This window comes from Triticum urartu, chromosome 3A, assembly GCF_056163025.1.
Source record: "Triticum urartu cultivar PI428250 chromosome 3A, HENAU_Tu73, whole genome shotgun sequence".
Lineage (NCBI taxonomy): Eukaryota > Viridiplantae > Streptophyta > Magnoliopsida > Poales > Poaceae > Triticum > Triticum urartu.
The window spans coordinates 32,655,878-32,670,173 of NC_141875.1; the positions used below are offsets into that span (position 1 = coordinate 32,655,878).

A 14,296-nucleotide genomic window follows, 5' to 3' on the forward strand; every position below is an offset into this window, starting at 1 on the left:
AGGAGCATAATATCATCCTTCACGATATCCCAACACACCTGATAGAATTCTACAGGAATGTTGTCCGGCCCGGGTGCTCTATTGTGTGCCATAGCAAACAGAGCTTCCTTAACTTCAGTCTCCGTAAAGACCCGACACAAATCAGCATTATGCTCCTCATCAAGTTTTTCATTAATGGTCCAAGTATCAGGATCCATATGGAACTCATTGCCGGGTGCAGGTCCGAAAAGGTTTTTGTAGTACTCTGTTGCATGAGCAATCAAATTACTAGTCCCTTCTATTTCCACATCCCCAACTTTCAGGGAATGGATCGTGTTTTTCCTTTTACGCCCGTTCGCAATCTTATGATAGTAATCAGTATTGAGATCCCCTTTCAGCAGCCATCTTTCATGAGATTGCTGCAACCAAAAGATCTCTTCGCTCACCAAAAGCTCATGCAGTTCCATACTAATATCCATTTTGTTACTGTACATCTCAGGGGATAGGGGGCCATTTTCTTCCAATTCTTCCAATAAGGCTAACTCCAACCTTAGCTCTTCTTTCCTTCTCTTGTCATGACCATACTTATTGGACCCCCACCCTTTAAAGTAATTCTTAAACCTCTTAAGTTTGATATTTAAGATATCAATAGGGTCCGAGGAGTGCACTTTCCTCGACCAGATCCTACTCACAGTAGGAAGGAAATTTTCATCTTTAATCCAAGGGATGTTGAAACGAAACTCACGAGGCTTAGGAGCTTCACGCCCCTCTTCTCCATCAGAGAGAAGTAAAGGATTATGGTCTGAGATTTCCCGAACCAACTTCCTGACAGATGCCATAGGAAACAGATCCTCCCATCCTTCAGACATCAAGATGCGATCCAGTTTTTCCAGGGTAGGGTGAGCTTGGTTATTAGACCAAGTATATTTCCCCCCACTGATATAAATCTCTCTCAGGGCCAAGGCATTGATGATGGAATTGAAGATGTCAGTAGCTCTATTATTCTGCATCTTTTTATTTTTCTCATCACCATGGCGCAAGACATTGAAAATGAATTCGTCTACTTAATAAATTTAGAAATAATTTTGCAAATGAATAAATGAATGTAATATACTTTGGTAAGTATTTCCTCCTGTCCCCCGCATAGCTCATTTATTTTTGGTAATTTTCATGCTAACTAGACATCTTATTAGAAAATAAGACTAACCAGGACTAGCCCTTTGTGGCATACTTTTACAGAAGAAAGCAACCTAAGCACCCGTAGCCCAAGGCTCGAACCTGGGCGGGCAGCGTGCACACCCGCATGGCTTGCTAACAGAGCGATGCCCTGTCCTCGGTGATATTCTTAATGTGTCTTCCAGGGGCCAAGGAGCTCATCAAAGATATTTCCCTTCCTCAGCTTTGCTGCAAGAAAAGAATATGCTTGTTCTTCACTTCACCTCCATACTTATCTTCATGTCGTGAGTAGATCGATCCATCGGAACAGAAGAACTGAACACCCTGTTCTTCGCCTTCGTCGCCTATATATGGGTCACATACATGTTCAGTCCACACAAGCATGAACTAATTATTTCATTACACGCATGAACCCGAATCTGCGGAAACAAAAACGGCATGGAAAAGCTACAATGTACGCATATATGTGTACCTCCTTCTGCCAATCGGTGCACAGTGTGATGATCGTGAGCAGCAAGACCTGCACCAGAACACCGCAGATGATCCCCATCCAAAGGCCCTGCACATACGTTATTATGGTTCACGCTATTAGCATGGCATCCAAGGTAAAAAGTTGGCCAAAACCAAACGAATAGATGCAAAGGGCAAGCACCATCCCGCCGACGTGGAGCACGAAGGCTATGATGTAGGCCGCCGGCACGCCGACGATGTAGAACGCGCCGAGGTTGATGAAGGCGCAGATCTTCTGCCACCCACAGCCTCTAGCAACACCTATATATACACTGATATAGCGTTATATACATGCACATGTGTTGTGTCCCTCCCGGTCAATGTCAGCCGTGTATAGCTAGCAACTGATCGAGGATCAGATCCACGTAGGGCGATGTACCTGAGAGAACACACTGAATCCCGTCGAAGAAGTTGACCACCAAGATAACCAGCAGCATCCTGGCAACGTATGACACGACCTCCTCCTCGCTGCTGTAAGCGTGGCCCCAGATGTAGCGCACACGGAGCACGACCGCCGCCATGACGGTTCCTTCTGAGATGGCCAAGAACATGACGACGTGCACGGCGAGGCGGGCTGCCCGTGGCCGCCCCGCCCCGAGCTCGTTCGAGACACGGGTGCTGCACGAAGCACAATCTTATATATTATGCAAAACAGCATGCACGAATAGTGACATGAAGGGGCATTGCCATTTTGCTTCAGTGATACTTCCTCGGTTCACAAATTTGATATTTCAATATGAACTAAATACAAACTGAAGTGAGTGAACATTATATATCTGTGAAAAGAGGAAGTGTTGACTCTGTTAAGCTCATGTAGTGCTAGGAGATTTGTTTTCTGTTAATAATGTTGCATGCACGATGATGTGACGTGCCCATGCAAGTAGATAGGAGGGAGTGCGCCATGCACGTTCCTAGTTTCCTTTTCTTTCGTTTTTTCCTTACCCTCCCGGACGCCGTGTGACACGATTGTGGGCAGTGGCGGACCCAGCCCACTGGGCCAGGGTGGGCCAACAGTGCATACACTCATAAAAAATTATTTTTATTTGTTTTATTCTACTTATTTTGCTATGGTATAAAGGCTGATTTGTAAATCCAGGGTGGGCCGCGGCCCACCCTGGCCACCCTATACCTCGGCCACTGATTGTGGGATGGCATGATAGCCGCGGATCACAGCGAGGCGTTGGGAGGGGTTGTTGCTTCTGTTTCGTAGATGCATAAGAAAAGAAATGAGAAACAAAAAACGCTGCGACAGTTAGGCAGCACAAACCTCTCTCTCTCTTTCGTCTACCTCCATCTCTCTCGCTCAACCTCATCTGACCGCTCTCGCTAAGTCCGGCAACGACAATTGGCATCAGAGCTGTGGTGTTCGATCCACTCTCCGATGGCCGGCGGTGTCCGATCCGCGGTGTACCATGTCGGATAGCGAAGAGGAGAAGAAGAATAAGAGCGGGACCAAGTCGCCGCCGAAGATGCCGTCATCCAAGGCGCCGCTCGGGCGCCTCACTGGCAGCGGCAGCGGCCTCGGCGAGCTCCGTGTGGTGGAGTGCGTCGTACGCGAGGAGTCGGGGACGTCCATGATGCTCACGCGCACAAACTACATGGAACGGGCACTCATGATGCAGGTCAAGCTGCAGGTCGCCCGCGTCTGGTCCGCGGTGACCGAGGACGCCGCCGACAAGTGCGACGACCGGCGCGTGCTACAGATCATCCTCACCGGCGTTCCACCGGAGCTGATGCGGGTGCTGGCCGCGAAGGACTCGGCGAAGAAGGCGTGGGAGACCATCAAGACGCTCTGCATGGGGAGCGAGCGGGCTCATGAGGCCAAGGCGCAGGTGCGCCGCCGTGAGTTCGAGGATCCGCGCTTCAAAGACGGCGAGTCCGTCGAGGACTTCGGGCTGCGACTCGCCGGCCTCGTCTCCGACCTGGAGCTGTATGGCGATCCCGTGACGAAGCACAAGGCGGTCCAGAAGTTCCTCCGCGTGGTACCGTGGAAATATCGTCAGATGGTGATGGCAATCGAGAGCCTCGTCGATCTGAAGACGATGACAATAAAGGATCTGGCCGGGCGTTTCTCGGCATGTGAAGATCATTACGATCTCGATGATGCGGGATAGTCCGGCGGCCGCCTGCTCTTCACACGTGAGGAGTGGCTCACCCACGAGCAACAACTAGGTGGGGGCGGGTCATCGTCCGGTAGCGGCGGCGGCAAGAACAAGTTGCCGGGCCCAAACCTCACGGCGGCGGGGGTGGCAGACATGCGCCAGGCAGCGGCGGCCCGGGTGCATCCGACGGCTCGGGCGGCAAGAAAAAGGGCAAGTGCCACTACTTCAATAAACCAGGGCATTGGAAAAAGGACTGCTGGAATCGGATCAAAGCTCAAGAGCAACAAGGGAAGCATGAGAAGGCCAATCAACATGATCAGGGTCTTCTCATGGCCGTGGTCACCGGGCCGGTCACCATGCAGATTGCTGCGCCACAGGCCGTGCTCCTGAATGTAGAAAAAGTGATCCCTGTCCCATCGCCCGACGGGGTTTGGTTCTTTGACACCGGTGCGAGCAGCCATATGACTGGTGAGAGGGGCATGTTTGCAGCCCTAGACGAGGATGTGCACGGCATGGTCAGGTTCGGAGACGGTTCCAAGGTAGCATCTGTGGGCTCGGATCTGTTGTCTTTCAGTGCAGGAGCGGCGATCAACGCATGCTGACAGAGGTGTATTTCATACCCAGTCTCAAGAGTAACATCATCTCTCTTGGACAGCTAGATGAGGCGGGCTGTACCATTGGGATTGAGAGTGGTGTCATGACAGTGGAAGATCCATGCAAACACCTCCTAGCTCGCATCAAGAGAACAGAGAGCAGGTTGTACACAGGGTGTTATCTATCGATGCACCGACTTGCTTACTGACATGGGCTGAAGACGAGACTTGGCGCTGGCACGCCAGGATGGGCCACCTTCACTCCCGTGTACTGAGGGCCATGTCTACAAAGCAGATGGTTCGAGGAATGCCGCACATAGATCACGTCCAGGAGTATTGCGATGGGTGCGCTCTCAGAAAACATCACATAGCACCATTCCCACAGACCTCAGCATACCGTGCAGAGAAAGGGCTGGAGTTGGTACACACTGATCTTTGCGGCCCGATCTCGCCTACCACGCCTGGTGGAAGCAAGTACTTCCTACTGATAGTGGATGACTTCAGCCGGTACATGTGGCTAGAGCTGCTCATGTCCAAGGACGAACCTTCGACAGATTTAAAAAGGTTCAGATCATGGCAGAGGCCGAAGGGAGGTGCAAGCTGCGTGCATTCAGATCAGACCGAGGAGGTGAGTTCAACTCCATAGAGTTCAAAGAGTACTGTGGAAGTATTGGAGTCAAGCACTACACCACTGTGCCATATTCTCCCCAGCAAAACGGCGTGGTGGAGCGACGGAATAAGACCGTGGTCGAAATGGCTCGGTGTCTTTTGAAGAGCATGTGAGTTCCAGCATACTTCTGGGCGGAGGCAGTGAAAACTGTTGTTTACTTGCTGAACAGAGCTCCCTCCAGGAGTCTTGACGGTGTCACTCCGTACGAGGCCTGGCACGGCCGAAAACCGAGCGTGCATCACCTGCAAACCTTCGGCTGTACTGCCCATGTGAAGAAGACAGGGCCTGGCATTACCAAGCTGTCAGATCGCTCGGTTCCAATGATCTTTGTAGGATATGAAGTGTTGGAAATATGCCCTAGAGGCAATAATAAAATGGCTATTATTATATTTCCTTGTTCATGGTAATTGTCAATTGTTCATGCTATAATTGTGTTATCCGGAAATTGTAATACATGTGTGAATACATAGGCCACAACATGTCCCTAGTGAGCCTCTAGTTAACTAGCTTGTTGATCAATAGGTAGTCATGGTTTCCTGACTATGGACATTGGATGTCATTGATAACGGGATCACATCATTAGGAGAATGATGTGATGGACAAGACCCAATCCTAAGCATAGCACAAGATCATGTAGTTCGTTTGCTAGAGCTTTTCCAATGTCAAGTATCATTTCCTTAGACCATGAGATCGTGTAACTCCCGGATGCCGTAGGAGTGCTTTGGGTGTACCAAACGTCACAACATAACTGGGTGACTATAAAGGTATACTACAGGTATCCCCGAAAGTATCTGTTGGGTTGACACAGATCGAGACTGGGATTTGTCACTCCGTATGACGGAGAGGTATCTCTAGGCCCACTCGGTAATGCATCATCATAATGAGCTCAATGTGACCAAGTGTTTGGTCACGGTATCATGCATTACGATACGAGTAAAGTGACTTGCCGGTAACGAGATTGAACGAGGTATTGGGATACCGACGATCGAATCTCGGGCAAGTAACGTACCGATTGACAAAGGGAATTGAATACGGGATTGATTGAATCCTCGACATCGTGGTTCATCCGATGAGATCATCATGGAACATGTGGGAGCCAACATGGGTATCCAGATCCCGCTGTTGGTTATTGACCGGAGAGTCGTCTCGGTCATGTCTGCATGTCTCCCGAACCCGTAGGGTCTACACACTTAAGGTTCGGTGACGCTAGGGTTTTAGAGATATTAGTATGCGGTAACCCGAAAGTTGTTCGGAGTCCCGGATGAGATCCCGGACGTCACGAGGAATTCCGAAATGGTCCGAGGTGAAGATTTATATATAGGAAGTCCAGTTTCGGCCATCGGGAAAGTTTCGGGGGTAATCGGTATTGTACCGGGATCACCGGAAGGGTCCCGGGGGTCCACCGGGCGGGGCCACCGGGCGGGGCCACCTATCCCGGAGGGCCCCATGGGCTGAAGTGGGAGGGGAACCAGCCCCTGGTGGGCTGGTGCGCCCCCCATGGGCCTCTCCCTGCGCCTAGGGTTGGAAACCCTAGGGGTGGGGGGCGCCCCACTTGGCTTGGGGGGGCAAGTCCCCCTTGGCCGCCGCCCCCCCTTGGAGATCCCATCTCCTAGGGCCGGCGCCCCCCTAGGGGCCCTATATATAGTGGGGGGGAGGGAGGGCAGCCGAATCCAAGCCCTTGGCGCCTCCCTCTCCCTCCGTGACACCTCTACATCTCGTTGGTGCTTGGCGAAGCCCTGCCGAGATCCCGCTACTTCCACCACCACGCCGTCGTGCTGCTGGATCTCCATCAACCTCTCATTCCCCTTGCTGGATCAAGAAGGAGGAGACGTCTTCCCAACCGTACGTGTGTTGAACGCGGAGGTGCTGTCCGTTCAGCGCTAGGTCACCGGTGATTTGGATCACGACGAGTACGACTCCATCAACCCCGTTCTCTTGAACGCTTCCGCTCGCGATCTACAAGGGTATGTAGATGCACTCCCCTCTCCCTCGTTGCTAGATGACTCCATAGATTGATCTTGGTGATGCGTAGAAAATTTTAAAATTCTGCTACATTCCCCAACATGAAGAAGGGTCCAAGGCATACCGTGTTTATGACCCGGTGTCTAGGAAAGTTTAGGTAACCCGTGACGTAATCTTTGAAGAAAGCAGGGCATGGTCATGGGACACTCCGGACAAGGCGGCGTCAACTACAGAATTTGCCGCGCCCTCGACCTTCACCGTGGTTTACACCACGGACCGCGGAGTGCATGAGTTGGACACCGGAGGGTGCAATGGACGTACCCCACACAGCGGGGAGGCGACACCTGCTACACCAACACTGTGATCGCCGTCTCCGAACGCCGGGACGCCGCAGCCTGACTCGGCCTCGCGAGGGATCGCTGGAGCGATACGCTGGGCAAGACCTCTCTCTGGTGATGAAGAGCGCCGGACACGGACTTTGGACCTCACTTTGGTCTTCTCCGCTACCGGCACATCTCCGATATCCTAGACGAGACTGAGGAAGAGGCAGTGTGCGAGCAGATGCAGCGGTGCCTTCTCAGTGCGGAGGAACCTCGAAATGTGGATGAGGCCATGGATGACACAGCGTGGAAAGCAGCCATGGACTAAGAAATGCAGTGCATAGCGGACAACCAGACATGGGAGGTTGCTGCTCTTCCCCATGGACACAAGGTCATTGGTCTCAAGTGGGTCTACAAGATGAAGAGGGATCCAGAGGGAAACATTGTCAAGTACAAGGCTCGCTTGGTCGCACAGGGGTATGCTCAGAGAGAGGGTGTGGATTTTGAAGAGGTGTTTGCTCCGGTGGCTCGTATGGAGACAGTGCGCCTTCTTCTAGCTCTTGCTGCTCACTCACGTTGGGAAGTACACCATATGGATATAAAATCCGCATTCCTAAACGGTGAGCTTGCAGAGGAGGTATATGTGACGCAACCGCCTGGGTACGGTGCAGCTGCGAGCAAAGATTCAGTTCTGAAGCTGAAGAAGGCACTGTATGGACTGCGTCAGGCTCCCCGAGCGTGGTACGCCAAACTTGACGACACACTGTTTCAGCTTGGGTTCGCTCGCAGCCCACATGAGCATGCAGTTTACCGGCGAGGGGACACCAAATCTTTCTTGCTGGTTGGGGTGTATGTTCACGACCTCATAATCACTAGTACATATGTGGCGTCAATTAAAGAGTTTAAAGGTCAGATGCAACAACTCTTCAAAGTGAGTGATTTTGGCCTACTCAGCTGCTACTTGGGAATTGAGGTGGTGCAGAAAAAGGGGGAGATCACACTAAGCCAAAGAAGCTATGCTGAGAAAATCCTAGAGCAGGCAGGAATGAGGGAATGCAACAGCTGTAGTACACCCATGGAGTGTAGACTGAAGCTGAAGAAGGAGGACGGGTCCAAGCCGTTCGACGCCACTCTGTACAGAAGCGTCATTGGGAGCTTGCGCTACTTGGTTCATACTCGACCAGATATAGCTCACGCCGTCGGGATTGTCAGCCGTTTCATGGAGAATCCAAGCACTAGTCATTGGGCTGCAGTGAAGCAAATTCTGAGGTACATTCATGAAACCAAGCAGTATGGATGCACCTACACAGCGGGCAGTGGCAGTGCTGAACTTCTTGGTTACAGTGACAGTGATCACGCTAGCGATTTGGGCGACCGCAAGAGCACATCGGGGCAAGTCTTCTTCCTTGGACAAAACCCGGTCAGTTGGACCTCCCAAAAGCAGAAGGTTGTGGCAATCAGTTCTTTTGAGGCCTAGTACGTCACAGCTGCAGCAGCAACTTGCCAGGGTATTTGGCTGAGTCGCCTCCTCGCCGATCTGCTGGGTACCGGTCCAGAGAAGTTCACACTGCTGGTGGATAACAAGTCTGCGATAGCACTGGCGAAAAATCCTGTCTTTCATGATCGGAGCAAGCATATCGACGTGAAGTTCCATTTCATTCGGGATTGTGTCGAGGAGAAGGTTCTCGAGATCGAGCATGTTGGGACTCACAACCAGCTAGCTGACATTCTAACCAAGGCACTAGAAAGGGTGCGCTTCATTGAGATGCGGCAGAAGCTGGCGGTCATGGAAGGCAGCAAGAAACCATGAGCTTAAGGGGGAGAATTGTTGACTCTGTTAAGCTCATGTAGTGCTAGGAGATTTGTTTTCTATGAATAATGTTGCATGCACGATGATGTGACGTGCCCATGCAAGTAGATAGGAGGGAGTGCGCCATGCACGTTCTTAGTTTCTTTTTTTTTTTCGTTTTTTCCTTACCCTCTCGGACGCCAATTACGCCGTGTGACGCGATTGTGGGATGGCACGATAGCCACGGATCACAGCGAGGCGTCGGGAGGGGTTGTTGCTTCTGTTTCGTAGATGCATAGGAAAAGGAATGAGAAACAAAAAACGCTGCGACAATTAGACAGCACAAACCCCTCTCTCTCGTTCGTTTACCTCTATCTCTCTCGCTCGACCTCATCTAAGTCCGGCAATGACAGGAAGTATATATTTACTTACCTTATGGCAGCGCCGAGGCCGTAGGGAATCATGAAGAGACAATTAGCCGTGTTGAGTCTGTCGTAGGACACAAATGTACGTGAAGACACGAAGCAAATCGACACAGCAAGAATATCGGTGATGGGATTGTAGTCTTACGTGATTGATAGGACGGATGTTTCCAGCTTAGGATTTGGAAGAAGCCCTGAAAGCAGCACGAGGATTTCGAACGACCACCATTCCAAGCTGCCATGACATGTGAATATCAAGACACGACCGATGATCGCGGGTTTGCGACATCTCTAGTTAAGAACTCCAAATGTCACTCACCAGAGCATAAGAGCAGACGGCACGGCGAGCCGGAGAAAGTCGTGCACCCCATGGAAGGCTTGCATGGAGAACCCAGTCCACGTCTGCTTACAGGAGCTCGACACCCTCACGTACATGGCCAGTAAGATCACGTAGACCCAGTAGGAGACGGCGGTGCTCAGAGCCGCGCCCTTGCTGCCCATCTCGGCAACGTACACAAGCAGCCAGCAGGCGAAAAGATGGAACAGAGCGGCCGCGCCAGCGCTCACCATGACCGGGAGCACGGTGTTCTGCGACTGCAAGAACCGGACATGGCACTGCAGTAGTCCATAGCCGAAGAGGCCAGGGATCATCCACCGGGCGTATGTCCCTGCCTCCATGGCGATCTCGGGGTCTTGGCCGAACAGGAGCATGATCTGACCAGTGTAGAACCACATGATGGCGACAGGGATGCTTGCGACAGTGAGTAGCAGCATGGCGCGTTGCTTGTATATGCCGAGGAGGTGGTATTGCCCGGCGCCAAATGCTTGGCCGCATAGAGTATCCAGAGCATTGGCCATGCCTGTCTGGTCAAGGGGAAATGGGAAGAAGAATAATGTCATTTATGAAACCGGAAGTTTGACAATAAACACAAGGGACTGCTAGGGGTCAGGTGAATGAATTTAGAATTTTGGTCTGCCAATTTTTAATCTGCCGTTCATTCCAGATCAAGCAGACAGAAAAACATTCATGTACTCCCTCCATTTCTTTTCCGGGATTGCTAAAGACTTAATCAAGTCTTAGTCGATGCCATATCGGTCGGATCTTATGTAAAGATCCATGCAAAATTTTGTTTTCAGTTTTTCTTTCTTTCTTACATTGTTATGTCACTTGACTCTTATTAGTCGATCAAGACCTAGCCACACTCCTTCTTTTTTACTTCGCATATAAGATTTGCCTCTGCTCACGGGGGAACGAGAAGGCCCCGCCACTGCCGGCCCGGGTGAGCTTTGCCCGGCCAGGCCCTCTGGCGGCAGCGGGAGAGGAGGAAGAGGGAGGAGGGGGCTTGGCGACGGCCACCTAGGAGGGAGAGGGTGGGTCAGGGGAGATTGCAGCTCAGTCCAAGACTGAGTAGTTCTCGTTTCTGAAAACCTTCGCCACCTAACATTCCACATTGCTAAGTTTTTTAGAGAAAAGTTCATACTCGCATGCAGCTTCGAAAGTGTTAACGCAAAAGTATTAATCAGTGCAACTTTTACTCCATTACTAAAGGTTTAAAAGCGTGGTTGGATGTGGATCCAAAGGTTTAATAGCAACTTAGGAATAGAGTATTAAATTTGTAGTATATGTGGCTCATATTCGTTCCATCTTTACACAAATTCATGAAGTGGAAAACATGAAGCGCCAAGCTAGCGAAATGCTACTTACCAGCAAGCTGAATCCGGTGACGGTGGCGAAGGAGGTGGCCATGGACGCGCCGGCGAGAGGCAGCTCGCCGAGGTGCCCAACGAACATGATGGAGATGGTCTGGATCAGGTTCTGCATCAGGCTGCCGACGACGAGCGGGCCGGCAAGCCACAGCTGCCGCTTCACCTCGGCACCCACAGCTAAGCTCTCCCCTCCCAGCTCCTTGCAGCCCCGGCTCCTCGGCATCGGCAGGAGAGCTTCGTCGACGCATGCCTCGTCCACGTCGCCTACTTCGTCCTCTTGCCCGGGCCTCCTGCTCGTCCTTCCTCGTGTGTCATGACGATGAGGTTGGGTGAGGTGCGGCCGTCCGTCAGGGGGCTGGCACATGTCGCCGCTGGAGGGGAGGCGTCGGCCAGCCTTGAGCTCGTCGAGCTCGCGGGGAGAGGCCGAGGCGGCCGTCGACCTTTGCAACGGGAACGGCTGGGCAGCGGCTTCCTGGACCCTTAGCTCCATCTGGTACGCGGCCGATGGCACCGGGGAAGGAAGAAAGAGTTTTTCAGGCACCGTGCTTGGCCTTATCACGGCCACGGGAGGTGGAGGGGCAGAAACGGGCTACGTGCATGACGAGGTGGGTGCGGGGTGCCCGCCGGGAGCGGGAGTGGTGGCGTCGCTGCTCAGCTGGAAGACCGTGGGATGATGAACAACGTCAACGTAATGCATGATCTTGATGTTTGCCGGGTCTTCTCGGTTGTGGCGGCGATGCCCAGTCGTGCTTCCCATTCCCTGATTCATGGAGACATTGTATCTGGCATGTTCCCGTCTACTGGCGGCCGCGGCGGCGATGCATCTCCCCGATCCTTGGAAGGAGGCGATTTGCAGACTTATTGGATGGTTGTGTGCACGTACGTCGGCTAATTTGCTCTCGGCGAGAAGTTCAGTTCAGCTAGAGCAACTCCAATGCGCCGACCCATTTCGTCCGCGTGCATTTGTTTGAGTCATCACGGATAGAAAAGTCGGCCTAACACGCCGACCAAGACAGACGCGCGTCCACTTTTTGTCTGTCTGTCGACCATTCCGTACCTTTGAGCCTCATTTGCATCGACGCGGACAGTCGGTGGCAAAGTGACCACTATTTTCTCTCCTATTTGCCAAAACCTCCCGCTTGCTCGCGCTACCGGCCGCTTGCCATGGACGACGGCCTCGATGCCGCTGCCGGCCTCGCCTCCCTCACCTCGTCCATCATCACCTCCGCTCCCTCCGGCAAAGGCAAGTCCCGTGGCCCCCGCAAGACTGTTGCGGCGCTCAAGAAGAAGAAGCAGCTGATGGCCGAGGAGTGGGCCATGGAGTCGGCCAAGAGGAAGGGCTGGAGGCACGCGGCTAACGCAAGGGGCGAAGCAGCGGCCGTCGCCCCTCACCGCTGCGCAGCAGGAGGAAACTAATGCTCGAGTCGCAGCGGCAATGAGGGAGGCCCTGATCTACCTAGGGTTAAACCCTGGCCAGCACGGGCTCGTCAGCACCGCCGTGGCCGCGGCCAGCACGGTCTTGAGCTCGATGCGGAGAAGCAAGCCAAGATGCTTGAGATGGAGGCAGAGAAGCAAGCCAAGGTACTCGAGATCGAGGCCACCAATGCCAAGACCAAGGCGAAAGAAATGGCGCTCGCTAGCATGATAATGGGGTGGAGATCATGCATGAAGGTGGACCTCAACACCGTGTCGCCGAGGAAGAGGCCATGGTTCGAGAAGATGCAGGCCGACATGCTCAAATTCGACGATGAGTGATCTGGCGAGCGCCATCCCTTTTTTAGATGCCGGCAAGTGTGCAGGCATGACCACAGCCGACATGGCGTGGTCACCTTCCCACCCCTTTTTGTGTGCTGGCATGTGTGTCGGCCGCTGGCAGTGTGCCAACATGAACTGTGTGGTGGCTTTTTGAAAGCTGACATTGTACGTCGGCTGCTAGCACGGTGTCGGCATGAACTTTGGGCGACGACATGGCCGCTCGCATGATCTATGGCCGTGGGCCTTTTAAATTTAATCGCAGACATGAAATGGATCGCACGTGTTGGGCGCAAGGCCGGCCCAAAAGAAATACATGGCAGACGCGAAGCGGGCGGCCGACCCAAACGGACGAAGAGCGGATAAAATCACCGTCTGTTTGGGTCGGTATGTTGGAGTTGCTCTTAGGACCTAGCCCACATCCTCCCGAGTCCTCCCCCTCCCTCGCGTGCCGGCAGGGAGGCCCCAAGATCCCGTCGGCCGGATTCCCCCTCTCCTCCTCCCTTGCCGCCGCCCAAGGGCACGGCCAGGCGAAGCCTTGCCTTCGTCGGTGGTGGCGGGGACTCAGGGTCCTCCCTCTCGTGTGGGGCTGGCGCGGGCCGGCGCCCCCGGGCTAGGGCGTCGCGTCGGGCCGAACATCATGGCGGGTAGAGGCAGCGCACCGACGATTCCGTTCCTGTACGGCAGGCGGCTTCGCGGTCTAGTGCGTCGCGGTCACCAGGGACGGCGGCGTCGTGACCAGATCCGTCAGCGGCAGCGCGGCCGGATCTGGTCCCAGGCGAGGGCCTTGGTCACTGGATTGCAGTCGGCGCGGTGGCGGATGCGACACGTCGGCGGTTGGGTGGATCCGCTGGGATTCCTACCCTTGTCTGGTCCATGACAGCGCGGGCAACTCCGGAGGAAACCCTATATCTCCTTGGTATCAAGCGATGGCGGTACTTTTGCGTCGCAGTCCCTCTTCAGGGCATCGTTTTGGAGTTTGCTCCAGCTGAAGGGACCAATGACGCCGGCAGCGCACGCTTGGTGGCGCAACTGCCGATGAAAATCATGCCGGCTATGATCATGGCGGACGATGGCGGCGTCTTAGATGTCATTCCCTTGTCGAGGCATCATCGTTGCAGTTTGCGCCAGCAGGCTCGAGATGCTCCGGGGAAAACCTTAGATCTGGGTCTCCCGGATCGGACGATGATGGCATTCGCATTATCGCTTTCCCTCTTCGGGACATCGTTATGAGCAAGTGATGGGTGAAGGAGACAAGAGGAGGAGCAGTGTTGCATCTACCGCAAGGCCGCCGGCGGATCACAGCGGCATGGC

The 14,296-nt window shown here is 53.4% G+C and overlaps 1 protein-coding gene and 1 pseudogene across 1 annotated transcript; one reads left to right on the plus strand and one right to left on the minus strand.

The window, feature by feature from the left end:
- Positions 1-1,114: 1,114 nt before the first annotated feature.
- On the minus strand, positions 1,115-11,879 carry LOC125547776 (protein DETOXIFICATION 16-like). Its single transcript, XM_048711551.2, has 8 exons — positions 11,229-11,879; positions 9,843-10,387; positions 9,672-9,758; positions 9,534-9,590; positions 2,045-2,283; positions 1,808-1,926; positions 1,628-1,714; positions 1,115-1,499 (listed from the first exon to the last, which is right to left on the minus strand). Exons 1-8 carry the CDS (start codon positions 11,718-11,720, stop codon positions 1,410-1,412), a joined length of 1,716 nt encoding a protein of 571 aa, XP_048567508.1. The 5' UTR covers positions 11,721-11,879; the 3' UTR covers positions 1,115-1,409.
- LOC147978201 (secreted RxLR effector protein 161 pseudogene) lies at positions 8,234-9,500 on the plus strand (annotated as a pseudogene).
- Positions 11,880-14,296: the final 2,417 nt, after the last annotated feature.

Coding starts and splice junctions, on each gene's coding strand:
- LOC125547776 (XM_048711551.2), bottom strand. CDS start 11,720: ATGGAGCTAAGGGTCCAGGAAGCCGCTGCCCAGCCGTTCCCGTTGCAA. Junction 9,591..9,671: donor ACATCCGTCCTATCAATCAC/GTAAGACTACAA, acceptor GTCCTACGACAG/ACTCAACACGGCTAATTGTC. Junction 1,500..1,627: donor GCACCGATTGGCAGAAGGAG/GTACACATATAT, acceptor ACCCATATATAG/GCGACGAAGGCGAAGAACAG.